Below are 27,143 nucleotides of genomic sequence, written 5' to 3' on the forward strand. Positions count from 1 at the left end.
GAGATGGTTGGGGATGAGATGGACCGCATAGTGAATGAAAATCAGCCAACAAGTGCTCAGCATATGTGGGAACTCCTACAAGACTGTTGGAAAAGCATTCCTCATGAAGCTGGTTGAGAGAATGCCAAGAGTGTGCAAAGCTGTCATCAAGGCAAAGGGTGGCTACTTTGAAGAATCTAAAATATATTTTGATTTGTTTAACACTTTTTTGGTTACTACATGATTCCATATGTGTTATTTCATAGTTTTGATATCTTCACTATTATTCAAATAAAGGAGTAGGTGTGTCCACTTTTTGACTGGTACTGTATGTCCTGACCTAGCTATGCATTCTATTGTATTTCAACATGTCCTAATGTTGCTAATGCTACGACAAGATGGCTGACAAGGACTGACAGACAGACAAGATAGATGGAAAGATAGACGGAAAGACAGACAGAAATACTGACAGAAGGACAGCAGGCCGACAGACAAGACAAGACAGGCAGACAGACCTTGAGTGACAAGTGGTAGGAACGGACCAGCGGACAGACTGACACAGACAGACGGACGGACGGACTGACTGACGGACAGACAGACAGAGGAACAAAGAGAGAAGGACAGATGAACGGACGGGCAGACAGACAGACAGAGGAACAAAGAGAGAAGGACAGATGAACGGACGGGTGGACAGACAGACAGAGACCAACCTTGAGGGCCAGGTTGTAAGTGACTCTGCTCCACAGGTCCCTCTCGTCCGTCAGTCTGGCCACCTGTCCCTCCAATCTCCTCCTCTGCATCTCATACAGGCCATGGTACTCTCCCACCACACTGAGGACACAGGTACATAGAGGTCATAGGTCATACATCCAGGTACAGTTTACAGTACAGTAGATAAGAGTTGTTCCTACTTGTTCATATTTAGCCATTTGTGTACATATTATCCCAGATTATTTTCAGAGATTTCATCTTTGCAAAGTTTGCACAATTTAGATAGGGGGTAGAAGGATAGGAGACATAAAGCATATTCAGATAGAAGACAAGGAGCAAAGCTTAAATCATTAAACTTAGTAAATAGTGTCCGTGTACAGTATGCACAGCAGCAGGTATGATGGCCAATCAGTCACTTACTCAGAGTTCTTCTGTGATTGTTCCAGAGCCTTGGCCAGCTCCTCCTGTGCTCTCTCAGCCTGCTTGGACACATACTCGTCATGCTCCCTCATCTTACACAGCTCTCTGAAGTGCACACGCACAATAATACACAGACAAAAATCATATACATAGCTAAAGGGAAAAAAATCGTATAAATTATGTACTGTATATATCAATATAGATTCTGTAATTGCAGACACACACAACCCCCCACCCCCCACACACACACAGTCCCAGGCTCACGTGTTAAGCTTAGAGATGGAGCTCCTGAAGCAGATGATCTCCTCTGTGAGCCTGCGGTCCAGAGCTCTCTGGGCCAGTGTCTCTGTGTGGAGACCCTTCAGCTGCCTGGGGATACGGTCCAACAGAGCCACATACCTCTGTCTGGACCACAGGAGCACACAGGGAGGGACACAGTTAGACCTACACTGAGTATACCTTCCTAATATTGAGTTACACCCCTCCTTCCTTTTTGCACTCAGAACAGCCTCAATTCATCAGGGCATGGACTCTACAAGGTGTTGAAAGTGTTCCACAGGGATGTTGGCCCATGTTGACTCCAATGCTTCCCACAGTTTTGTCAAGTTGGTTTGATGTCCTTTGGGTGGTTGACCATTTAAAAAAACAACATTTAATTGAATTTAGTTATTATCTTGTCTTATCGCTACAACTCCCGTACGGGCTCGGGAGAGAAGAGCCATGCGTCTTCCGAAACATGCGCATCCAATCCGGAAGCCAGCCACACCAATGTGTCGGAGGAAACACCGTGCACCTGGTGACCTTGTTTAGCGTGCACTGCGGCCCGCCGGCCGCCATGTGACAAGGATATCCCTACCGGCCAAACCCTCCCTAACCCGAATGACGCAAGGCCAATTGTGCGTCGCCCCATGGACCTCCCGGTCGCGGCAGGCTGCGACAGAGCCTGGGCTCGAACCCAGAGTCTCTGGTGGCACAGCTTAGACCACAACGCCACCCGGGAGGCCATTTTTAATACACACAGGAAACTGTTGAGTGTGAAAAACCCAGCAGCGTTGCAGTTCTTGACACAAACCAGTGCGCCTGGCACCTACAACCGTACTCCGTTCAAAGGCACTTAAATATTTTGTCTTGCCCATTCACCCTCTGAATGGCACACATACACAATCCATGTCTCAATTTTCTCAAAGCTTCAAAATCCTTCTTTAACCTGTCACCTCGCCTTCATCTACACTGATTGAAGTGGATTTAACAAGTGACATCAAAAAGGGATCATAGCTTTCACCTGGATTCACCTGGTCAGTCTATGTCACGGAAAGAACAGGTGTTTTTAATGTTTTGTCCACTCATTGTATGAACTGGATCCTGGATCGCATTCATAAGGGCACACTGGAGAAAAAGGTTCATGGAGTCCCCTCCCCCCTGTACTTACCTGAGCTTAGCCAGGAGCTGTCCTCTCTCTGCACACTCCACACTGACCTGTCTGATTAGCTCATGGAACACTATGTTGTAGATGTTCTGTTCCACACGCACCAGTTCTAGAAGGCCTTGCATCTGGGTAGGGGGTCACAGAGATGATGTGTGTCTCAAATGGCACACTATTCACTACATAGGGTAATACTTTGACCCGGGACCCATAGGGCTCTGGTCAAAAGTATTACACTATAGGGAATAGGGTGCCATTTGGAACGCAAACAATATCATCAAACATATTTAGTGGACAAGGCACAGAGAAAAAAATGAGCTAAGATAGTTGAATTAAGTCAACGGTAATGTCCTGTCCAATCCAGTTCAGTTACCTACATTATGTCACTTCAGGAAACTTACATATGTTACCTATGCCAATTCGGTCACACTTGATTTGAAATGTACGTCATTACAGTGTCCTAATCTTGTCATAAACATGACAACAAATGTGATAAAATGTCAGAGACAGAAAGCTATAGAATAAACATGATACTTTTTGCATCCCAAATAGCACCCTATTCCCTATATAGTGCATTATTTATATGCCCTGGTCAAAAGTAGTGCACTACCTAGGGAATAGGGTGCTATTTGGGATTGACTCTGTGTCCTGGTTTACCTGTGACAGTCCAGTCAGTGCTCTGTACTCCTGGTTGACCCCTGCTCTGTCCAACATCTCATCCATCACTTTCATCAGCTGCACTGCCTCCAGCCGCGCAGTGGGCCTCCTGTGGCATACACACACACAGACACACGTATACACACGTACAAACACACACACACACACACACACACACACACACACACACACACACACACACACACACACACACACACACACACACACACACACACACACACACACACACACACACACACACACACACACACACGTACGTACGTACAAACACACACGCACGTACAAACACACACACACGCACGTACACAAACACACGCACAGAAACACACACATAACAGTGGTCACCAACCCTGGTCGTGAGAGCTACAGTGTGTGTACAGATCAAGAATCTGATCAGCTGAATTAGGTGTTAGTGCTGGGATAGAACAAAAGTCTGCACTTCCTATAACTCTGATTACTACTATAGACATTTGCCATGTTGTTACACCCATCATGATCCAGTCATTCAGAACACTGCATGTTGACATGATCACTTTTTCACTCACATTGATGGAAAGACTTTGAGCATCCTTTCGTCGTCCTCCAACAGTACTGTGAATTTACTAAAACGGGAGAGAGGAATAGAAGTCAGAAGGTGAGGACATTATCATTAAGCGGAGGGGGAAAATACAACACACAGTAGAATCCTCCTCACTCACTCGTCATAGCACTCCAGTCCTTGAACCCCTTTGTTTTTCACAATGTGATATTCCTCCGGGATGAGGCTCTCCATAAGGCTCATGTCCTGGGGAGAACAACACAAAGGCCTGTTAAACAACACAGAACAGACTGTGTCTGGTAATGACCGTGTCTGGAATCAGATCAATTCATTGACGATGGCCACACATTTAAAGGCAATGGCATTTGGGTGCACTCGTTTGCATCTCCCGCTTCCCCGGTGCGTGAAGATTTCACTTTAGGACCAATGGAATGGTCTAAAATGAGCAGCCTACGCCAATCTAGGGCACCGGACATTGCAAAATATAAGCGTCCATTTGTGGTTTTATATGCATGTCCGGGCTCTGCTTGCCTTTTGAATGCCATGTGTGTGGGTGGTGCCCCTGTCAGCCATGGGTGGCAGGGGAATCCTCTCCCTCTGAGAGGCCATGGAATCACACAAAAAGGAGATGTCCCTGAGCCAACACACAGTACACAACACAAAACAATCACAGACAGAAAATGAGTAATGCATTTTTCTATAAACATTTAGATACACTGATATGGCAGCTCATGTCCCCCCCCTTGCATTGCAAATTCCCAACAAGGATTCTTATTGGTCAAACCTGCCCGCTCCAGTCAATGATGTTGGTTGGTCGAGAAAGTATTTGTATTTCTTGCGTCCAACTGGGTGATGCCAAACCGCGTCTGTGTGTCGTATTCCATAGACCTAAGGGATGCAGTTAAACCAAGAATAAACAACCATAGACAAACAAACAAAAAATATTTGTAGTGTGGCATGTGACAGGAATCTGGTTAGACTTGACTCTGGCATTTGACATCTATGCTGGACCAAACCGCACTAAAGCCCTGGATCAGAGTTACCATACATAAACCATACCTTGAAGTCTTTGGGGGTCTTGGTTAGCTTTGGGGGTCCCAGCCTATCATGGGGACAGATGGTTGAGGTGAGGGTGGCCAGGAGCTCATCTGGGATCAAGTCATTCTGCATCGGGACAAGCTGCATCTTTGATCGATCTGTCACTGGCACCTGTTTCTCTTTCAGCTCAGGGAGTTCTGAAAGGGCTGAGGACAGTACACAGACATACAACATAATGCTCAATTGAGTCAATCAATCAAATGTATTTATAAAGGTGTTCTGCAAAGTATTGTATTGTAAGGGAAAATGTCTGGGAGCTGAAATATTGGAATTCATAGGTACATGATAGAGAGAGAGCACATGTTATGCCACAGCTACTGTTGCAAGCTATGTGTAACTAGGGTCAGTGCTATGCAAGATCCCTGGGGCGTCCCCCCCAACCTTAACCATTTTAAATGTCAACTCCAGGGACGTCCGAAGGATCCCGGATAGCACAAACCGTGTAGCTAATAGCTAGCTTAACAAGCAGTATAGAAACAACACGCATACACCTGTCTGTCCATAGTTGGTCCTTCTGTAGCTCAGTTGGTAGAGCATGGCGCTTGTAACGCCAGGGTAGTGGGTTCGATTCCCGGGACCACCCATACGTAGAATGTATGCACACATGACTGTAAGTCGCTTTGGATAAAAGCGTCAGCTAAATGGCATATATATATAGTTTACCTCTGTCATGATCTTCCACAGGCGATACAAGAGAATGACTTGACTTTATCCTTCGGCCCTCTGGTTTCGGTAAGACAGGAGGTGACGGGCTTGATTTTATGGATGCAGACATCCCCAACTAACATTAGCTAGCTAGCTACAAAATGTAAACAATAATACTAATTATAGCGAGCTATCTAACGTTAGCCAAAAATAGCACAATTAACGTTAGCATGTTCGCATGTAGTCGATAACTCGCCACTTCCAAGCAACTTTGTTCTGCATAGCGTTGTTATAAATATTAGCGTCCATTAAAGAGCAAAGTAGCTAGCTAAAACCTCACTGAAGAACTTTAGTGTCACTGGAACTATTTCAAAACTCCTGTCAGTCACTTCCCCCCCATGGAGTTGTTGCTATGGACGCTCAACTGCAGCAAATGGGCGTGTCTGTAGACGAGGAGTGTCGGAGGAAAGCCCTCGTTCCCATGGAGAGTCAAATGTTATAAACCCAGTCCCAGGAGGTTGGTGGCACCTTAATTGGGGAGGACGGGCTCGTGGTAATGGCTGGAATGGTATCAAATACATCGAGAGCATCCTGACCGGTTGCATCACAGCCTGGTATGGCAACTGCTCTGCATCTGACCGTAAGGTGCTACAGAGGGAAGTGCGTACGGCCCAGTACATCACTGGGGCCAAGCTTCCTGCCATCCAGGACCTATATACTAGGAGGTGTCAGATGACAGCCCCAAAAAATTGTCACAAACTCCAGTCACCTAAGTCATAGACTGTTCTCTCTGCTACTGCACGGCAAGCGGTACCGGAGCGCCAAGTCTAGAACCAAAAGGCTCCATGACACAGCTTCTACCCCCAAGCCATAAGACTGCTGAACAATTCATCAAATGGCCACACGGACTATTTTTTTGTTTTTAAATGCATTGGTCTCAGAACATTGTGTTATATTATATGTAAATCAGAGACTATGATATGTTACGAACTACAAATCGTATTAAATGTTACGAACTGCAAAACGTAAAATATCTTACGAATTCTAGCTGGTTAACGTTAGCTAAACTAGGGTTCAGGGCTAAGGTTATGGATACTTTTAGGAGTTAAGTTAAAAGGTTGGCGAAAGGGTTAGCTAAAAGAGAGAGTTCATGTTAGGGTTAGGCGATGAGAGGGTTAGCTAAAAGGATAAGGGGAAGGGTTAGCTAAAAAAGTTGTAAGTAGTTGAAAAGTTACTAATTAGCTCAAATTTGAACTCGCAACCTTTGGGTAGCTAGACATTCGCGTTATATTGAAGCGGATTAAACAAGTGACATCAATAAGGGATCATAGTTTTCACCTGGATTCACCTGGTCAATCTATGTCATGGAAAGAGCAGGTGTTCCTAATGTTTTGTACACAATGACATTGTTATTGTCTAATGCTGACTATTCTAACTATTTGCTGTCTAATCAAATACAAACAATTTATGAATTAAAAAAAACATGCGACTAATCACAATAGCAAGTAAATCAATGTTAGTAGACAATAGTTAATCAGGTGGCAAGGCATGGGAATGTTTCCTGGGGAGTGTCAATGCTTGTTATAACTTCAGTGTTGTTTTGCCCATTTAGCCACACCGATCTTAGGTTTAAGCATATTTTGTAACGTTTTGAGCAGTGGTGTAAAGTACCTAAGTAAAAATACTTTTAAGTACTACGGTATCTGTACTTCACTTTACTATTTATGTTTTTGACAACTTTTACTCAACTACATTCCTAAAGAAGATAATGTACTTGTTACTCCTTACATTTTCCCTGACACCCAAAGGTACTCGTTACATTTTGAATGCTTAGCAGGACAGGAAAATTGTCTAATTCGAGTACTTATCAAGCGAACATCCCTGGTCATCCCTACTGCCGCTGATCTGGCAGACTCACTAAATACAAATGCTTCGTTTGTAAATGAAGTCTGCGTGCTGAACTGTGACCCTGGCTATCCGTAAATTTAAAAAACAAGAAAATCGTGTTGTCTGGTTTGCTTAATATAAGACATTTTAAATTATTTATACTTTTGATGTTTAAGTACATTTAAAACCAAATACTTTTAGACTTTTACTCAAGTAGTATTTTACTGGGTGACTTTTACTTGAATCATTTTATTTTAAGGTATCTTTTACTTTTACTCAAATATGAAAATTGGGTACTTTTTCCACCAGTGGTTTTGAGTTTAAAACATGTTAAAATGATTCAAACGTAGGCCTATGCTATGTTTATGTGTAGGTCCATCCACATAATTATATATAGAACAGTATTGTAATGTTTCTTTATTGACTTAAAATAATATTTTTTTGTAACACAATGTCGTTTTTTGGGTCCAAGATTTTTTTTAAATAAATGGAGTTAATTAATTGTCTTCATATCTGTGTCCTCTATCTATATCCTCTATTCTCACATTTCTATGACACTCAGACATATCCGACAATTGTAGGGACTAAATGTACTATATATTTTAATTGGTTTCTAAATGGATTATGTAAAGATTCGAAAAACCGCCTTCATCTCTGGTTTATGTCTGTAGTCCACGCTGGACAAGCGCGTGCGCATTGTGTGCAATGATTTCCAACAAGCAACCCCATTGGGTAAGAATTTGGAAACGTGATTGGCGTAGTACTCTCACGCAGTCTTGTAGTGCGGAATGTTTCTTCCTTTACGGTAGGTTGGAGTCTCTGTTACAACTGTAACGTTATAAATCCTCTAACAACATCAACTGACTCATAGACAAATGCCGCGTGTCTGTGTGGATTAGGGTACAAAATATTTGGAGGTACCTTGCTGTAACAAGATTGTCAGTCCATTTGTGGGACACAATGTCGTCTTCCGTTCCTTTTCACACACAGCTTACCTCCATTATGGAGGTCTTGATGAACGCGGCCGTGTCAGAAATATGCGAACTTGTGGACGATGGATACGCCGTTTTACACTTGGAAATATCTCGAAGTCAAAAAGAAAATGACGTTTTGAGGGAGAAGTTACATATAATGGAGACACGTAATGCGCATGGACATGGAAAGAAGTCAGTTGGCCTAGCTCACGAGCGCTCCATCAGAAATCACCTCCCAGTGAGACCAGTCAACTTGGGTAACTTTTGTTTACAATTGCAGGGATTTAACCAATGTTTTTGATACCACCACTAGTTTACTATCCACCGTAGTCAATTCTATAGTTTGAATGGGTTTTCTCCTCATTTCTGTTGTGCCAGGTCCGTTTTTAACTATTTTTTGTGTATTTAGAGACGGGTGAAAATCGATATAACGGGAGTCCCATGGGGAAAGAGTTGAACCACCTTTGCAGCGATGAGGAGCATCCAAACAACGAAAATGAAGATTCTATAAAACAGTCTTGTGCTGTCATGAAGGTAGATGACTAATAATGTGGAAAATGTTAACTACGGTTTCAGGCACCCTAGTTAAAAATGTAGTACTGGTATGATACTCTAGGACAGGGATACTCAAGTACTATTTGAGAAGGTCTGGTCACACAAATTTCCTAGGTGGTTAAGATCGGATTAGATAATGCAATTTATCGGCGTAGTAACAAACTGTCACGTCGCAACCCATGCAACCCCAATCTGTTCACACCCTCTTGTTTGCGGAGAGAAAATGTTGCATTTTTTAAAGCAGATTTCACACAATTCTGCACATTTTGCATGGGGTAGAGATTTTTTTGTTACTGTTCTAAAGTGAATTTCCAGAAATGTTCTACACATTCTCCCATGTCTTATGTGTGTTTATATGATACCAGGGGTCGAAGCCCCGATTGAGTAAAAAAAAGCCCCAACTTTATATTTAATTTTTCGGACCCCGCAGTCCGAATTGACCGCGTTCTGGGTCCAGATCCGGTCCGCAGTCCGCCAGTTGAATATGGGGGGGTCTAGGAGTCCTTCTCAATGGACTATTACATTATCACTTTCTTTACATAATTGGAGTGACATGCTCTTCTTGATATGTTATTGACAATTTTTTTACTGGCATTGGTCATAAAAAAAAGTGCATATTCAATACATACAACACTTTTATAATGATCTATGAGACGTCATATTATTGAAAACTTTTAAAGAAAGGATGAATCTGGTTCCCTTACAGTCTATGGTGAAGGAGATGCGTAAGCCTGGGTGCATCCAAATCAAAGAGGAAAGACTGGAAGGCACCATAAGCCTACAGAATTACCCAATGATAAAAGGGGAGAGTAAGTGCAATGGAAGCCTATAATAAATTGTAAAATGCCAGTCATATGGAATTATCTATAATAGAAAATACCAACCCCATCTTAGGAAAGGAAAGGCAATTATACACTATGATTCACTGTTCAGTTATATTTAATCAATTATTTCCTCTCTATAGGCAGTGTTGAATCAGGTGCTGATGAAGACAAAAGAGATGTGATTGGGCACACTCAGACCGACAGTCTCTTTGAGGACTATGATTCTCACATCAATGCAGACCAAGAAAGCGAGAGCACGTTCCAGAAGCTTCAGCATACGAACGTTGCACACCATGTACAGAGGCAGGGATACTCAGGCTTGTGGACACCAAGAAGCACTGAAACAGATTCTGAGGATCCAGCTTGCTCTTATGCTGCAGAAATGAGCCCCACTCGTGTCACAGCTCACACAAAGCAACAACGACAGACTTCCGTAGCTGAGGAAACGTTGTTCGCTGTTGAATCTCACAATGTGAAACCAGAGGCTGCAATGCTTGATTCTGGACCCTATGAAGAAAAATATCAATCTAGCAGTAATGATAATTATTATGATAATGATAGCAGTAATGATTTGCATCCGCAAAACAGCATCTCTTCCGAGGCTAGTGAAAACTTTGGAAATATTTTCTCTAACAGTCAAGAAAATATAAGAGAGAACACCGCAAGGTCAAAGGTGGGCATAGTCCAACGCTACATGGCAGGACATACAATTCAGCACAGGGTTGGCAAGCGAGAAAAACGGTTTGTTTGTGGCTTCTGTAGAAAAAGTTTCACTTGTCCAAAGTATCTTCAGTCTCACCAGCGGGTTCACACAGGAGAGAAACCCTTCAGCTGCTCTCAGTGTGGGAAGAGGTTTGGCCAAGCCGGTTATCTGAAGAAACATCAGAATGTCCACACGGGAGAGAAACCATTTGTTTGCCCACTGTGTGGAAAGCGGTTTGCGGACTCTAGTAATCTCATCAGACACAAGAGTGTTCACACAGGAGAAAGACCCTTCATCTGCATACAGTGTGGAGAGAGGTTTGCTGCGAAAGACAACCTTAGAATTCACCTAGAGAGAAACCATTCTGGTTGCTCAAGTGCTGGAGATGTGATGTCACCGAGTATACCGTGAACACGATTAGTCATGAATAATTCAGCATTTTAACATTTTTGACTGAACTCGTTTTGTCTTTAGTGGGCTATTTGACATTTACAGTTGAGGACTAGTTTTGTAACAAAATGAATGGAATATATGAAAGGTGCAATAAATGTTTTTTTCAGAATTGCTCCTGAAAATGTATGTTTTTGTGAAGTAAACAATTTGAAGAATAAGGCCGTGACCTCTGCGATTTCCCTGCAAATGAAGGCTTTTTTTAAATTATCATTTTGTTTAACAATACGAAAAAGCGGCCATCAGCAGTAGAAATGATAACAAAGCGGACTCCTTGATTCAGTAAAACCTGAGGGATGAGGCAAGGGGATATGTAACCCCTCTCAAATTCATAGACAGAACTATGGATGACTGACCATCTATGATATCAAAATTATAGTTTGAACCATGTTTTGAGGCTATATTGTTCACATGTTCTATGATTACAAACATTGGAGCAAATCATGCTTATATTTCCGGGTTCTGATGGTATGACAGTTGAACAAAGCGCATGAGGCATTTATAAGTTAAATTCTTCAAGAATCAATGAATACATATTTTATAAGTCCAAAAATGGATGTAACAACTGCTGATTGCCCCTTTAATAGCACAAATCATATTATAGCATTGACAATATTGTTAACAGCATTACAAGTAGTGATTATAGTAACAGTAATACAAATAAAACAATGCTATTCTTAATAGTATTAACAATATTATTAATAATATTACAATTATGAACTTTAGGAAACACATTTTAAACACATTGTTATTTAGCCCATTCGTATTGCACGGTGTCCAGTACATTTTTCATTTTGGGACATGCATATTGCACAGTACATAATTGCCTGTACGTTGTGTCGCAGCAAAAGGGAGTCCTTTCTACTCAGGAGCAATTCTAGTTTATAATCCATCAAAATAAACAAGAAAGTAACTCAACAATATTAGAGAATAACACGTACCGTACAATACATTTCAATATTCAGGCCTTCGTATCTGCAGAATCTCTCTCTACCTGTACAACTGTACTTGTTCGTATGAGTTTCTCTCATAATACAATATTCTCATTACATAATTGTACGGTTGGTCCTACAGTTATTTACATTGATTACCACAATGTTACAACATGTACAATATCTGTGAAATTGAGATATTTACAATAGATATGTATATTCACAGTCCTGCTGCAACATAAAGATAAGTGTCACCTTGATACAAAACGTTTCATATTCATTTTTTTCAGCTTGATATGCCAAAACTAACAATGCACACACACACACAATACTTCATTATTCTCCATTCTCAAATCTACTTGTTAGACATCACATGCATTTTCCTGCATTTCTGGATATTGCATCCAGGAGCACGTAGAATGTCTCGTCTTGACAGTCTTTCATCATTCCTGCAGTTACTTCCCTGGTTTCTCCCAGGATGGCAGGATGTAAACTTCACAGATATTTTACATTCTTCAACATCCAGATTGAAAGGACTATATATATATATATAATTTAAACTCCTCATTGCATCAGCATTTCCAATATCGCTGGATGTTTCTCCAAAGACTAGAGACTCAAAGTATATACAGCTCTGAGGTCGAAATCTGGCTGTAACCTCATTAGTCGTCACTCTCCCCAGTAAGAACACTTGTTGTTTGGTGCTGGCGCCTATGCACACTGAGTAAAACACATAATTCTCATTCTTGTCTCAATAAGTAAGAGAGAAGTATTGAACCATATTACTAAATCGCAGTGTCTACCAAATATAACCCAGAGGATTGGAAGAGTAAAACATCTGCCTCCATGGTAGTCTGGTGGCTGTTTAACAGAAAAAAGTAGCCTATACTACAAGTATCCTAATGGAAACCATGCAGGCAGCAATCCAGTTTAGTTAGGTTTAATAACTCAGAAGGCAGGTAACTTAAAATGCAGTCCACAGAGCTACTATCTGCTAGTACTCTTTGCTAGGTTTGTCATATTAGCAGACACTGCTAGTTAGTAACACCCAGTTAATGATGCTGTGCCTAACTAATAAATCCCAGATAGATCAGACATCGCTACGGTTTCTGAGATATATCAAAAGTCAATAAAATTCTCCTTTCCTAGTACAAATACTCACGATCGTGGACTGTTTCAGTACAAACAATTACTATTTCAGAGTAGCATGTATTTTTCCCCCTTTTTTTGCTCTTCACATGAACAATTCTCATAACTGTGTCAACTAGGACACTGCGGTAGACAGCAGTTTGTCCGCAGCAACATAGGGACTATTCTGCCCTGCAACAGTACTTTCGGAATTTAAAGAGTATTTTGTCTCAATGTTGTTGTTTTCTCAAGTGTCTCTAAACCTCAGGAGGTCATTCTCACCGGTTGTGGTGAGGCTGGCTTGTTGGTGGTCTGGCTCACAGACAGGGCCTGTGCAATGTTCTCACTGGTAGACTGGGTGACTTTGGTACAGCCGGTTTCGATGAGCGACGTTGCCGTGTTAAGTTTCAACAACGTAGGATCTCAACTCTGGATATTTGCTGATGACCACTGCTAGTGTTTTCCATCCCTTCTCTCTGTCCAGCTTGACTCTTATTTTGTGAAATTCTATTTAACCTTTATTTAACAAGTCAGTTAAGAACACATTCTTATTTACAATGATGGCCTAGGAACAGTGGGTTAACTACCTTGTTCAGGGGCAGAACGACAGATGTTTACCTTGTCAGCTCAGGGATTCGATCTAGCAACCTTTCGGTTACTGGCCCAACGCTCTAACCACTAGGTTACCTGCCGCCCCAAAGATTAGTTCCCTTACACTCTGTCAAGGGTATAGTTCAGGTAAGGGGCGCACTGAATACCTCCTGTTGTAGAAGCTTGTTTGACTTTCTGATCCTTATGTTTCACACTATCGTGGCTGATGTGCTTTGGTTGTAGTTTTTCAGCATGGGGACGGTCATCCGGATCTGCCGTCCTGTCATGAGTTGCGCTGGTTTGCTCCCGTTGCACTGAGAGGCGTGGCTCGGTAGCACATCAAAGCTGGTTGTTTGAGAATTTGTTTAGCTGTTTGACAGCTTTTTCTGCAGCGTCGTTTGCCTGCAGGTAATAGAGGCTGGAGGTGGTATATGGATGAAACCATACTTCTTTCTGAACTCGTCTAACTCAGTACAGACAAACTGGGTAGCGTTGCCGCTAACGAGTTTGGTAGGAATCCCCCATCTCACTTGTGGTAGTTGGTAGATGGTCTATGTCTCTGGAGAAGTATTCCACCACTTCAAGGTATTTCTTGCCCTCTATTGCTCACACAGGTCAACCGTGATCTTCTGACACAGACCTTTTAGATAAAGGTGTCATGACAAGTGGCCCTCTCTTTTGAGTTGGTTTATTCTCTGTACAGAACTTGCATGATGTCACTTTTCTTGCTTTGTGGGTGCTGATGACCGGCAACCACACAGACATCTTGGGTCTTTCTCGGGCACTTTGTCAGCCCCATGTGACCTTTGTGTATCGGTTGTAGAACATATTCTTCTTGTGAAGCTGGGATGACGATCCCGTCTTGATACAGCACTAGTCCATCCAGTTCTCGCTGTGTGGTATCCCTGTAGCGAGTAGGGTAGCTGCGCTATTCTCTGAGGCCAGCCTTTCGGATGTGGCTGATAACCATTTGGAGGTCTCGGTCGCTGCATGTCACCTCTCTGATGTTATCCAGCCTGTGTGTAGACTGTAGACACTGGTCTGCTTTCCACCACATGCTTGGACTTCTTCTTCTGACTGATTTGTTTTCTTTCAGTGGGTTTCTGGCATTGATTATCCATGCCTCCATTAAGCAAATGTGTTTTGGATGGTGTCTTGTTTTTTTGATTGTCAGGTTGTGGTTAATCCATACTTCCCCCATTGACCACACTCTTGGACCGCAACATACAGTTGAATCATTGAGGCCTTTGTAACATGGGCTTCTCATAGCCTATTCATACTTGATATCGTACGCAAGTGGTCCATCTATGGCAAATCCTAAGAAGAACGACACCTTTTCAGTGCTGAAACCACTTCTTATTCCACCCAGATAGGCTGGCCGAACTGGGATTTTGAGGTTGCCATAATTGGCATAAAGTTCTGATTGCTCAACGGTTCCATTGACCCTATAGAGACGGTCAACGATTTCCCTCTCCTTAAAAATGTTTCCACTCCGCCAAAGTTGGGCCAAATCAGCACGTGGTAGGCATGAAAAACACTCATCAAGTTTGGGTTTAGTTACAAGTCTTTGTAATCCTTTTTTTGGACCCAAGTAGAAGTGAGCAATGGTGCTGCTCTTTCTCAACAAATAAGACATTTGCCTGTGGGATGACTTCCCAAGTGAGTTCACATATGCCCTTATATTGGTGTCTTCTGCATTTGAATCTGGCCAAAGCAACAACAAAGCCAGATAGTATGGCTCTGGGTAGGGATGTTGCATTCCTATATCTTGCAATGTTTTCTTAAGAATATCACTGAGTTCATTGTGTTTCTTCACGTGTTTAGATCTTGGCTTCAGTGTGTGGAGAATTATATTTACCAAAATGAAATTGGTTTCTACTTTTCTATTTTGCACAGAATTATGGCGCAGGAATGTGTAGCATTCTGTGATTTTTTCCACTTCCTCTGCAGTCTTGTCAATCTTTTGATGCAACTTTGCAAGTATCCCTGCAAAGGTGTCTGCATTCTTTTCCTCCAGAAACATCCTATGCTCTTCAATATCCACGCTTAATCTGAGTTCAGGTTTGTCCGCTCGTTCTTTAAATATTTCCGCTGGGGAAGAGCAGACCAGTGTTATGTATCTGGTGAAATGATCAGAGATTTTCTTCTGATTCAATGATTCAAGCTCTCCTGTATTGTTTCCTTTTATGTATGTGAAGTAACCATTGAAGAATTCAAAAACTTCCTTGACCTGAGGTTTCAAAGCAAGGAGAAATTGTGTATGTTCTTTGATAATATCAGCATATTTACTGTTGATTTCGTTATCTTCTTTGGGCACATGTTTGATGGGTAATGTTCCTTTCAGAAAGCTCTGCATGTACATCCTTTTCACTTTATCAGTACCTTCAAAGAACGGCAGGTTGCTTATCATTTCAAAGACTGTCAGTGTAGTTTCCATCTCTCCCACATAACCAGAGGTGTTGTAGGATGTTTTTGTGAGATTTTCATCAGTTTGCTCTTCCGTTTCATTCTTCATGGCCAGCTTTTGAGCCATTTGAAAGGCATTTGAGGCTTTTTGTGCTATCTTTAGGTTAGTCTCAAAGTCCTCTGGCTTGAGTGGAGTCTTTAGCTTTTCACTCTGAATATTATGTTTAAGATTACTTTTGTAAACCTGTCCAACTGTATCAGCTGTGTATGAGTTTTCTTTGACGCCCATGGCCTTTACTGCCCAAATGAGTGCTTGGGGAAAATCTTGCTCATAGAGGTAGAGATACCTTGCAAGAGCTTGAGGAATAGATGCCCTTGTAACAAACCGGGAAGATGCTTTCACAAAGATGTCTCGGATGTTTTGTCCTCCCTCTTGACTGTGAATCTTTTCTATCAATGGAGAAAAATGAGTCGCTCCAACTCTTTTGCGCTGCCTTTCAACTAGCACGCGTTGAATTGTTAGCATGAGGGTGTCTTTTACTACACAGGGTTTGAACAATATATCACAGTGCAGCATGTCCAAGGTTATTTCACTCCGTTTAATGTTGTAGCGTCTGTCCAACTCTTCAAGACATGCAGAGGCTATATCATGATGAAGGATTCGAATTGCTTTATATCCTCCACGTTCCTCAACATTTAATTGTTTTAGCAAATTGGAGTAAGGCTCCATTCTGTCAAGTACACGATCTTCACCCCAGTAAGCCATTCGCAAACTTTTCATCCCCAAAAATTCCTCACAGAGAGACATAGATATGTCTGATTCTGCATCATATGAGTTCAACAGTGCTAAGAAAGCAAGGAGTTGAGCTTTCTTTGTGCTCATGTCCAAGTCTTTCAGAGTGTTGCTCACAACATCAGCTATGTACTTCTTGTCAAAGTTACTCTTCATGATCATAAAACTGTAGAAGTTTTCAGGTTTTTCATGACTTTCTTTAAGTTCCACCAGTTTTTCCTCAAAATCATCTTGTTCCTTTTTGGTCAGTTTAGCAGTTATCTGCAGTCTGTTTGTTGAGCAGTGTTTGAACTGGTCCTCAGGGTTATGGCAACGAACACAACTCACAATAATGACTTTTGAGTTTGATGAATCTTCTACAGTTCTGCTTGTGTTTTCCTCTTCAAAAGATTGGCGAATGCAGTTCTGGAGAGCTTGTGTGTTCTCTGCTTCCTTTGAGTCATCTACTAACAGCAGAACTGGTGTGGATTTCTGGCTCCCGAGCCTCATTAGGTTTTTGACTTGAAAAGCCACTTCAGCTTTTGGTAATGTATTGTCCTTCAACACAGCACATCTGAACTCTCTGCGTAAATCCCACATCACATGCATGGCTAAGGTGGTGCCTCCGCAACCTGGGTGGTGGAACAAATTCAGCAAAACACATGTGGTTTTGGGATCTTGATATTTCACCATCTTTTTCAGATTGTCATATTTGTCTCTTCTAATGAAAGGCTTTGCTTTGGGTTTCTCACAAAAATAGAAGTTCCACCAGTTGACTTTACCCCCTCTGTAGAACTCCTCTTCAACTTTAATTTTGAAGTCTTGAAACTCTGTGCAATTTTCATCATAGACTTTCTCACATTCATTCTGACACAAAATGTCTAGAGCTGTCATCCGGTCTTCATCCTTTTGTTGGAGAACAACAGTGCTGGAGTCAGAAGATGGAAGGAGTCTTCCTGATGGCTGATTGTGTGGTCCAAGTGACATTATAGTACCATTGACTTCACCGAGTGTTAATTCAAATATTGATTGCCTGGTGATGTCGGACTCACATTTCTCCTGTATCAAGTCTTTCCATTTCTCAAATGTGCTCCTAGATTCACAAATACTCACAATGCTTTCCTCGGCATGTGAGTAGAATGCCAGGAAAGTATCAAAGACAGGATCTCTATCAGATACAGGTGACAGTAGAAGAAATATGACAAGAGTTCTTCCATTTGGAAGAACTTCAGGTTTGCAAATGAATGAAACCATATGCTCGATCTCTCTGCGTTTTCCCCTGAACCAGTCTTTGTAGTCCAGCTGTCTATCCGATTCCCTGTCAAGGTCATGCCTCCCATTACAAAACACCCAGCTGGTCTGCTTATACAGGTTGAGATTTTTTATCACAACATTTGGTTCGCCTTGGAATTGGGCTGGGAGATGGAGATTTGCCACTCTTGATTCTCTGTATGAACTGCATACGCCACCAGGAGCTGCAGAGTCAGGATCAAAGTCCAGGACACAGAACAATTTCAACTTGCTCAGAAACTGTAGATGTTCTATTTGCTCACTGTGACACTTGTTCACAACAATAACAAATTGATCATAGTAGTCCATCATATTTCCTCCACAAGTTAACATGTTTTTCAATTTATCACCCTGATTGGTCTCTCTCCTCAAATCCTTTTTGGGGTCCTGTGCGGTCATCATTTGTGAACCTGAAGAAATAATTACAAAACTAAATCAATTACTGGTGATCCTAACAAATATTACTGATGGTCTTGTTTGTGACAAACTGACAATTATGACTTTTTAACCGAAAAACAGTTATATTGTATTAATACAGGTCCAATGTTAATTGGCTGTGATTGAAATTCAAAGACTCATTTGACTGAATATTGTTTCACTCACCCATATCCCTTTTCAGACGGACAGCCAGTTCATTGTGTTCGATTCTCCCTAGAATCTGAAGAGTGACATTTAATGCCTCTTCCTCATAGTGCTTTGTCATCGAGTCCGCTACTTCTGTGCGGGTCTTGCTGTCTTCCAAGTGACTCCGTGCAATCGGTCTATATCCGTTCAGTTTTAAGTCTTTCAGAGAAGACTTAAAGCGTTTAAACTCGTCCTGATGTAAGTCGTCAAGGGTATTCTGGAGCAAGGTAAGTGAACTTGGCATGCTTGAGATCTGTGGGAATGAAATAGGGTCCGTTTGAAATGGTTTTTTTGGGGGGGACTGAGAAGTCAATCAAAATGGTAATGCTGCCACACACATGTATTGTTGTGTTTAATTTGCAAATATAACCTGCTTTACTAAGCAAGGACTTACTGTATGTTGAGTGTGTGTGTGTGTGTGTGTGTGTGTGTGTGTGTGTGTGCGAGAGAAGCGTACCTCATTAAATAAGCAAGATGCTATACAACCCCTACCTTGGACTGTAACTTTTCTGCAACCATGGCCTGTGGTTTTGGTTCTTCCTTCTTTCGTGTAACCGTTTTCCCTGATGGTTCCACTATTTTGAGCTCTTCTATGTTTGGTTCTCTCTTCATGGGGGATACAGTCTGAACCGGTAGAGTTTGACATAGTTCTTGATTCTCAGGTGGTTTCTGTAGATTTTCTTGGTCACCGTTGATGTGTGTGGGGGGTTGTAATATAGGCTCTGGTCCATTGTTTAACTTTTCTAGCATGCCAATTATTTTAACAGCAGGACCATGTTTAATGCCTAGTTCCACAAGATCATTCTTTTTGAAGCAAAACAGGCAATTGCCTGACACTTCCTCTTCCAAAATCCGCTCTACATATTGGTGGTATACCTTCACCTCTTGCCTTAACCACTGACAAACTTGTTCTGGTGTCCATTTCTTGATGTATGCAGGAAATCGTGATTTATGCTGTAATCCACTCTTCAAATCCTCAAGCATTGACACAATTTTCACAGCCGGACCATGTTTTATGTTCAGATCCAGAAGATCCTTCTTTTGGAAGTATTCTAGGTCTTCCCCTGATACCTCCTCTTCTAGCAACTTGTCTGCATATATATGGTGAATGTTAACCTGCGTCGTCAACCACTGATGAACTTCTTCCTTGGTCCACTTTAGGATCTGAGTTGCAGACTCCATTGAATGGCTCATTGTGAATCAAATATTACTGAAATAGAGAAGAGAAACCATATTGAGTTTTTGCAATATGCTTCCTTTGGATGTTTTTTGTGCCAAACTTTAATATCAAATTTATTAAAACTTTATTTAAGGTAGCCTATATTTAAAAAAAGATAGTGCCTTCAGAAAGTATTCATACCCATTGAACACATTTTGTTGTGTTACAGCCTGAATTCAAAATGCATTACATTTATTTGATTTCTCACCCATCTACACACACTAATAAGTAGTAATAATAAGTAATAACCAACAAGTAATCTAGCTAACAATTCCAAAACTACTACCTTATAGACACAAGAGTAAGGGGATAAAGAATATGTACATAAGATATATGAATGAGTGATGGTACAGAGCGGCATAGGCAAGATACAGTAGATGGTATTGAGTGCAGTATATACATATGAGATGAGTATGTAAACAAAGTGGCATAGTTAAAGTGGCTAGTGATACATGTATTACATAAGGATGCAGTAGATGATAGAGTACAGTATATACGTATTCATATGAGATGAATAATGTAGGGTATGTAAACATTATATTAGGTAGCATTGTTTAAAGTGGCTAGTGATATATTTGACATAATTTCCCATCAATTCCCATTATTAAAGTGGCTGGAGTTGAGTCAGTGTGTTGGCAGCAGCCACTCAATGTTAGTGGTGGCTGTTTAACAGTCTGATGGCCTTGAGATAGAAGCTGTTTTTCAGTCTCTCGGTCCCAGCAGCTTTGATGCACCTGTACTGACCTCGCCTTCTGGATGATAGCGGGGTGAACAGGCAGTGGCTCGGGTGGTTGTCCTTGATGATCTTTATGGCCTTCCTGTAACATCGGGTGGTGTAGGTGTCCTGGAGGGCAGGTAGTTTGCCCCCGGTGATGCGTTGTGCAGACCTCACTACCCTCTCGAGAGCCTTACGGTTGTGGGTGGAGCAGTTGCCGTACCAGGCGGTGATACAGCCCGACAGGATGCTCTCGATTGTGCATCTGTAGAAGTTTGTGAGTGCTTTTGGTGACAAGCCGAAATTCTTCAGCCTCCTGAGGTTGAAGAGGCGCTGCTGCGCCTTCTTCACGATGCAGTCTGTGTGGGTGGACCAATTCAGTTTGTCTGTGATGTGTACGCCGGGGAACTTAAAACTTACTACCCTCTCCACTACTGTTCCATCGATGTGGATAGGGGGGGGGGGTTATTTTCCTGACACCACACTCCGAGGGCCCGCACCTCCTCCCTGTAGGCCGTCTCGTCGTTGTTGGTAATCAAGCCTACCACTGTTGTGTCGTCCGCAAACTTGATGATTGAGTTGGAGGCGTGTGTGGCCACGCAGTTGTGGGTGAACAGGGAGTACAGGAGAGGGCTCAGAACGCACCCTTGTGGGGCCCCAGTGTTGAGGATCAGCGGGGTGGAGATGTTGTTGTTGCCTACCTTCACCACCTGGGGGCGGCCCGTCAGAAAGTCCAGAACCCAGTTGCACAGGGTGGGGTCGAAACCCAGGGTCTCGAGCTTGATGACGAGCTTGGAGGGCACTATGGTGTTAAATGCCGAGCTGTAGTCGATGAACAGCATTCTCACATAGGTATGCCTCTTGTCCAGATGGGTTAGGGCAGTGTGCAGTGTGGTTGAGATTGCATCGTCTGTGGACCTAGTTGGGCGGTAAGCAAATTGGAGTGGGTCTAGGGTGTCAGGTAGGGTGGAGGTGATATGGTCCTTGACTAGTCTCTCAAAGCACTTCATGATGACGGAAGTGAGTGCTACGGGGCGGTAGTCGTTTAGCTCAGCTACCTTAGCTTTCTTGGGAACAGGAACAATGGTGGCCCTCTTGAAGCATGTGGGAACAACAAACTGGGATAGGGATTGATTGAATATGTCCGTAAACACACCAGCCAGCTGGTCTGCGCATGCTCTGAGGGCGCGGCTGGGGATGCAGTCTGGGCCTGCAGCCTTGCGAGGGTTGACACGTTTAAATGTTTTCCTCACGTCGGCTGCAGTGAAGGAGAGTCCGCATGTTTTAGTTGCGGGCAGTGTCAGTGGCACTGTATTGTCCTCAAAGCGGGCAAAAACTTTATTTAGTCTGCTTGGGAGCAAGACATCCTGGTCCGTGACGGTGCTGGTTCTTTTTGTAATCCGTGATTGACTGTAGACCCTGCCACATACCTCTTGTGTCTGAGCCGTTGAATTGCGACTCTACTTTGTCTCTATACTGACGCTTAGCTTGTTTGATTGCCTTGCGGAGTGAACAGTTGCACGGTTTGTATTTGGTCATGTTTCCAGTCACCTTGCCCTGATTAAAAGCAGTGGTTTGAGCTTTCAGTTTCACGCGAATGCTGCCATCAATCCACGGTTTCTGGTTTGGGAATGTTTTAATCGTTGCTATGGGAACGACATCTTCAACGCGCGTTCTAATGAACTCGCACACCGAATCAGCGTATTCGTCAATGTTGTCGTCTGACGCAATACGGAACATATCCCAGTCCACGTGATGGAAGCAGTCTTGGAGTGTGGAATCAGATTGGTCGGACCAGCGTTGAACAGACCTCAGCGCGGGAGCTTCTTGTTTTAGTTTCTGTCTGTAGGCAGGGATCAGCAAAATGGAGTCGTGGTCAGCTTTTCCGAAAGGAGGGCGGGGCAGGGCCTTATATGCGTCGCGGAAGTTGGAATAGCAATTGATCCAAGGTTTTTCCAGCCCTGGTTGCGCAATCGATATGCTGATAAAATTGAGGGAGTCTTGTTTTCAGATTAGCCTTGTTAAAATCCCCAGCTACAATGAATGCAGCCTCCGGATATATGGATTCCAGTTTGCAAAGAGTCAAGTAAAGTTCGTTCAGAGCCATCGATGTGTCTGCTTGGGGGGGAATATACATGACTGTGATTATGATTGAAGGGAATTCCCTTGGTAGATAATGCGGTCTACATTTGATTGTGAGGAATTCAAAATCAGGTGAACAGAAGGACTTGAGTTCCTGTATGTTGTTATGATCACACCACGTCACGTTAACCATAAAGCATACGCCCCCGCCTCTCTTCTTACCAGAAAGATGTTTGTTTCTGTCAGCGCGATGCGTGGAGAAACCAGCAGGCTGCACCGTCTCCGATCGCGTCTCTCCAGTGAGCCATGTTTCCGTGAAGCAAAGAACGTTACAGTCTCTGATGTCCCTCTGGAATGCTACCCTTGCTCGGATTTCATCAACCTTGTTGTCAAGAGACTGGACATTGGCGAGGAGAATGCTAGGGAGTGGTGCACGATGTGACCGTCTCCGGAGTCTGACCAGAAGACCGCTTCGTTTTCCCCTTTTTCGAAGTTGTTTTTTGGGGTCGCCGGCTGGGATCCATTCCATTGTCCTGGGTGAAAGGCAGAACGCAGGACCCGCTTCACGAAAGTCATATTCTTGGTCGTACTGATGGTGAGTTGACGCTGCTCTTATGTTCAGCAGTTCTTCTCGACTGTATGTAATGAAACCTAAGATGACCTGGGGTACCAATGTAAGAAATAACACGTAACAAAACAAAAAACTGCATAGTTTCATAGGAACGCAAAGCGAGGCGGCCATCTCTGTCGGCGCCGAATATAAATAATGAACAATATACAATGGCTAAGGGCTGTTCTTAGCACGACACAGACAGTATACCATGGGTATGAGTCAATATTACTTGTTTACTGTTGTAATAGCAATTGTTTTTAATAGCATTAAGGCACCTTGGGGTGTACCATAGCTAAGGCCTGTATCCAGGCACTCCGCGTTGTCGTGCTAAGAACAGCCCTTAGCCATGGTATATTGTTCATTTACAACAAACCCCTGAGGAGCCTCACTAGTAACCGGAAGGTTGCAAGTTCAAACCCCCGAGCTGACACGGTACAAATCTGTCGTTCTGCCCCTGAACAGGCAGTTAACCCACTGTTCCTAGGCCGTCATTGAAAATAAGAATTTGTTCTTAACTGACTTGCCTAGTAAAATAAAGGTAAAATAAAAAAATATATTAAAAAAATTATAACACAGATACAGATTATGAGCATGAGGTTTAAGAAAAATAATGTTACTACTACTAGCTTGCCCTCTTTCTGATATAGCTAGTTATTGTTCTAGCTTGCTCTTCCAAAGCAGGCTTTTCTCTTCAGATGCGTGACTACACGATCATCATGTTTTGGCTGTAACATGGACATTGCATTAGAACAACTAGATATACTTAGAAAAAAAGGGTTCCAAAAGGATTCTTCAGCTGTCCCCATAGTTGATCTATTTTTGGGTTCCATGTAGAACCCTCTGTGGAAAGGGTTCTACATGGAACCCAAACTGGTTCTATTTGGAACCAAAAAGGGTTCTTCAAAAAGTTATCCTATGGGGACAGCTGAATAACTTGAAGTTCTAGATAGTGTAAAGAAATGTTAATTCTTATGCAGGTGACCATCTTATGCAGGTGACCAACTTACTGCTATTGCCTTGCTGTAACTGAGACAATACATAGCAACGTATTTTCACAGACTCACTTAAATCATCCACAACACTGTCAAAATAGGATACTTCCTAGCCACAGGTGCTAGCCTTCAGTTCGGACACAACATCCAGTGAGGACACGAACGCACACACATTACACACTAACTACCGAGGACATACAGATAAGACTCCTACACACATTGGCAGGGAGAAACAGAATAGGGAGAGACAACCTTGACTTGGAGACAAACCAGCGCACACACATAACCTCCTTTTTCTAGCTGAACATTGTGTGACTGAGAACAGGCATGGAGGGATTCTATGATGACGGACAGACAACTGAGCCAATGACGGAAGACTACACCCCAGCTTGAGCCTGAACCAATCCGAAGAACCGAACTTCTAGAATCAACCTACTTTCTGTTCTGTATTAATTGCTTGTGCAAACGATTAGCGGGGCGTTTTTTGTTGGTTCCTCATGAGCTAATAGAAGGGCCCGTATATACGCTGTACCAGATATCTTTACTCTGAATAAACTGTCGCTTGTCATACAATTTTACCACCTTGTCTGAATCGATCCTTAACCGGCTCACCCTTCTACATATCCTATTATCAACAATAGCACTTTTTTTCCTAAGAGTAACTTTATCAGAGACATTGTCAGGAAGAAGTTTGCTCTCACTTCGTCTGGGCACTGCAACAGCCAGATCTTATTCCCCATTCTCTATTGTCTAGATTCTACAGGGAGCTAGCCTGTTTTCCTAAAACATTAGCTAAGTTGGCCAACTTTAGCACATGACTCTCAGCTTGCTAACTAGCAAAGCCAACCAATTATTTTGTAAACTAATGTCAGTCTCAACCAAATGACAAGTACAAAGAACTATTGATCAGTTCCACAACGTACAACCATTAGTCACAGGCTAGACAGAAGACTATTGCTAGCTAACTAGCTATGTTATTTCAATGAAAATAAGCCAGCTAACCAGCGTCAGCTTTGTAGTTGTAAATGCTTTATGGAAAAAGTCGTTGTCATTTCTTGCTCCAATTTTCGCACCAACGCCTTGCTGTAGCGTTTACATTCTGTAAATGTAATTGACCAATTGTAACAATTTTATCCACATTTAGAAACATCTACCCCCTCAGTAAGCGATTCATCGCAACTGGCTAGAAGTCAAACTCACGGAAATTGAGGTGGGAGGGGCTACAGTGTGGTACTTTCAGACGCATGAAATGTCCCCGTCTAATCACATGTAAATGCACACTGAACAGGTGGTGTAATAATCGCGTGTAAAAATGACCATAACAAGAAAATCAAGACGACTTGAAACTCTTGGCCTTCCATAGTCTTGAGAGAAGATGTGGTCGAGCCTGCGCGCAAATTAAACTTGAGAGCTTGCTAGTGTGACTTCGAGCGAGCAGAAATGCATTTCCACACGCAGTAAATTAATTCGAGAGCTGAGATTTTTGTTCGCCTGAAGAAATAGTTACTGTCAACACTCAAATTACTGCACTCACAAAAACGCCACGTCCCGACTCCCAACAGGGAGGTCTTCTCTCCTCCCTCACACCAAGTTTCCAGTTTGCTCCCCAATGACCATCACGGCTTGACCGCTCTCGAATTGGATTTTTGACCAAAGAGCGGAAAGGGGACGTGAATGGTGGCTGACAATAAGAGGTACATTTGATCGTTTTTCTGTAGATTAACTACTCAAAATTATAAAATGCCACAACTAACCACTTTACTGAGTTAGTTTATATAAGGAAATCAGTCAATTGAAATAAATTAATTATGGATTTCACATGACTGTGAATACAGATATGCATCAGTTGGTCACAGATACTTTTAAAAAAAGTAGGGGTGTGGATCAAAAATCCAGTCAGTATCTGGTGTGACCCCATTTGCCTCATGCATGTCCTTCGCATAGAGTTGATCATGCTGTTGATTGTGGCCGGTGGAATGTTATAACCAGTCTTCAATGGCTATTCGAAGTTGCTGGATATTGGCGGGAACTGGAACCCGCTGTCCTACACATCGATAGAGTATCCCAAACATGCTCAATGGGTCACATGTCTGATTAGTATGCAGGCCATGGAAGACCTGGGACATTTTCAGCTTCCAGGAATTGTGGACAGATTCTAGCGACATGGTGCCATTTTTTAAATTTTGTAGGGGAAAAATAAGAAACTTGTGCTCACTTCAGATTATAGTGACCTTGACCATTGAACATGTAGTCACGCAAAGTAGGTATTTGATTTTTGAGATAGCGCCTAGTGAGATAGTCAAGATAGTGCTGGAGGTCAGATTTTCTACTATTTGAGCTCGTGTGGAGCTCTTGCACTTAAATATAAACAGTACAAGCACCCAAAATGAGTAACGGCACCTATTTTAGTCCAAGTCAAGCACTGACCTATAGCAATGAATAGGACTTACCCATTCCAGCTGCATAGCGATTCCGTCACATCAGTGCCCCTCTACTTTTCTTGTCTGCAGGCTACTTCCTTAAAACAATGTGTTTTTTGTGTCTAGTTTGATCACTGAACCAATCCAAGTATTTATTACCATATTTGGGCATAGGAGGCAGACGTTTGAGATGAGTCAACTCGTAACAACCGCAACAAGAAAAACATGTCACAAACTAGGGTGTGGTACATTGGTGTTAATCCTAGTGATTTACATGTTGGCCTATTTCACCACAGGACATGGCAAGTATGCCCTAGCATACATTCTTCCGTTATGTGTTAAGCAATAATTGAAAACGCATTCTCCCCAAGGTGCAACAGCATTACAATTATAGTGCTTTTCACAAGATCTCAAAGCTCTTGACCTGAATAAGTAACTCCATCTACCAACAATGTTTTAGCACCCACCTGTAAA

The 27,143-nt window shown here is 42.5% G+C and overlaps 2 protein-coding genes across 4 annotated transcripts in view; one reads left to right on the plus strand and one right to left on the minus strand.

Annotated features, from left to right (window-relative positions):
* axdnd1 (axonemal dynein light chain domain containing 1) overlaps positions 1-26,805 on the minus strand; it is a 43,179-nt gene extending 16,374 nt beyond the window's left edge. Inside the window, exons 1-11 of one of the 3 annotated variants that reach the window (XM_035799101.2) lie at positions 26,700-26,805; positions 4,809-4,993; positions 4,534-4,637; positions 4,281-4,383; positions 3,910-3,995; positions 3,757-3,813; positions 3,191-3,299; positions 2,540-2,661; positions 1,375-1,515; positions 1,111-1,215; positions 690-810 (exon numbers count right to left, since the gene is read on the minus strand). In XM_035799101.2, coding sequence (XP_035654994.2) covers positions 690-810; positions 1,111-1,215; positions 1,375-1,515; positions 2,540-2,661; positions 3,191-3,299; positions 3,757-3,813; positions 3,910-3,995; positions 4,281-4,383; positions 4,534-4,637; positions 4,809-4,993; positions 26,700-26,703 — 1,137 coding nt within the window. In that variant the 5' untranslated portion in view covers positions 26,704-26,805. Of the gene's footprint in view, positions 1-689; positions 811-1,110; positions 1,216-1,374; positions 1,516-2,539; positions 2,662-3,190; positions 3,300-3,756; positions 3,814-3,909; positions 3,996-4,280; positions 4,384-4,533; positions 4,638-4,808; positions 4,994-5,510; positions 7,753-11,438; positions 18,415-18,607; positions 18,882-19,120; positions 19,839-26,699 lie in introns of those variants that run through there. The other 2 variants (XM_035799100.2, XM_035799099.2) reach the window with 2 other exon arrangements.
* On the plus strand, positions 7,928-10,997 carry LOC118401518 (zinc finger protein 287-like). Its single transcript, XM_035799103.2, has 4 exons — positions 7,928-8,610; positions 8,763-8,887; positions 9,615-9,717; positions 9,873-10,997. The coding sequence occupies exons 1-4, from the start codon at positions 8,340-8,342 to the stop codon at positions 10,844-10,846; spliced, it is 1,473 nt and encodes a 490-aa protein (XP_035654996.1). The 5' UTR covers positions 7,928-8,339; the 3' UTR covers positions 10,847-10,997.
* Positions 26,806-27,143: the final 338 nt, after the last annotated feature.

The sequence above is a fragment of the Oncorhynchus keta genome, chromosome 22 (assembly GCF_023373465.1).
Source record: "Oncorhynchus keta strain PuntledgeMale-10-30-2019 chromosome 22, Oket_V2, whole genome shotgun sequence".
NCBI classification, from domain to species: domain Eukaryota; kingdom Metazoa; phylum Chordata; class Actinopteri; order Salmoniformes; family Salmonidae; genus Oncorhynchus; species Oncorhynchus keta.

Bases quoted from the DNA above. Each gene is read 5' to 3' on its own strand.
- LOC118401518 (XM_035799103.2), top strand. From the start codon at position 8,340: ATGTCGTCTTCCGTTCCTTTTCACACACAGCTTACCTCCATTATGGAG. The intron at 8,611-8,762 runs GTAACTTTTGTT...TTGTGTATTTAG, and splicing joins AGTGAGACCAGTCAACTTGG to AGACGGGTGAAAATCGATAT. The intron at 8,888-9,614 runs GTAGATGACTAA...GTTCCCTTACAG, and splicing joins AGTCTTGTGCTGTCATGAAG to TCTATGGTGAAGGAGATGCG.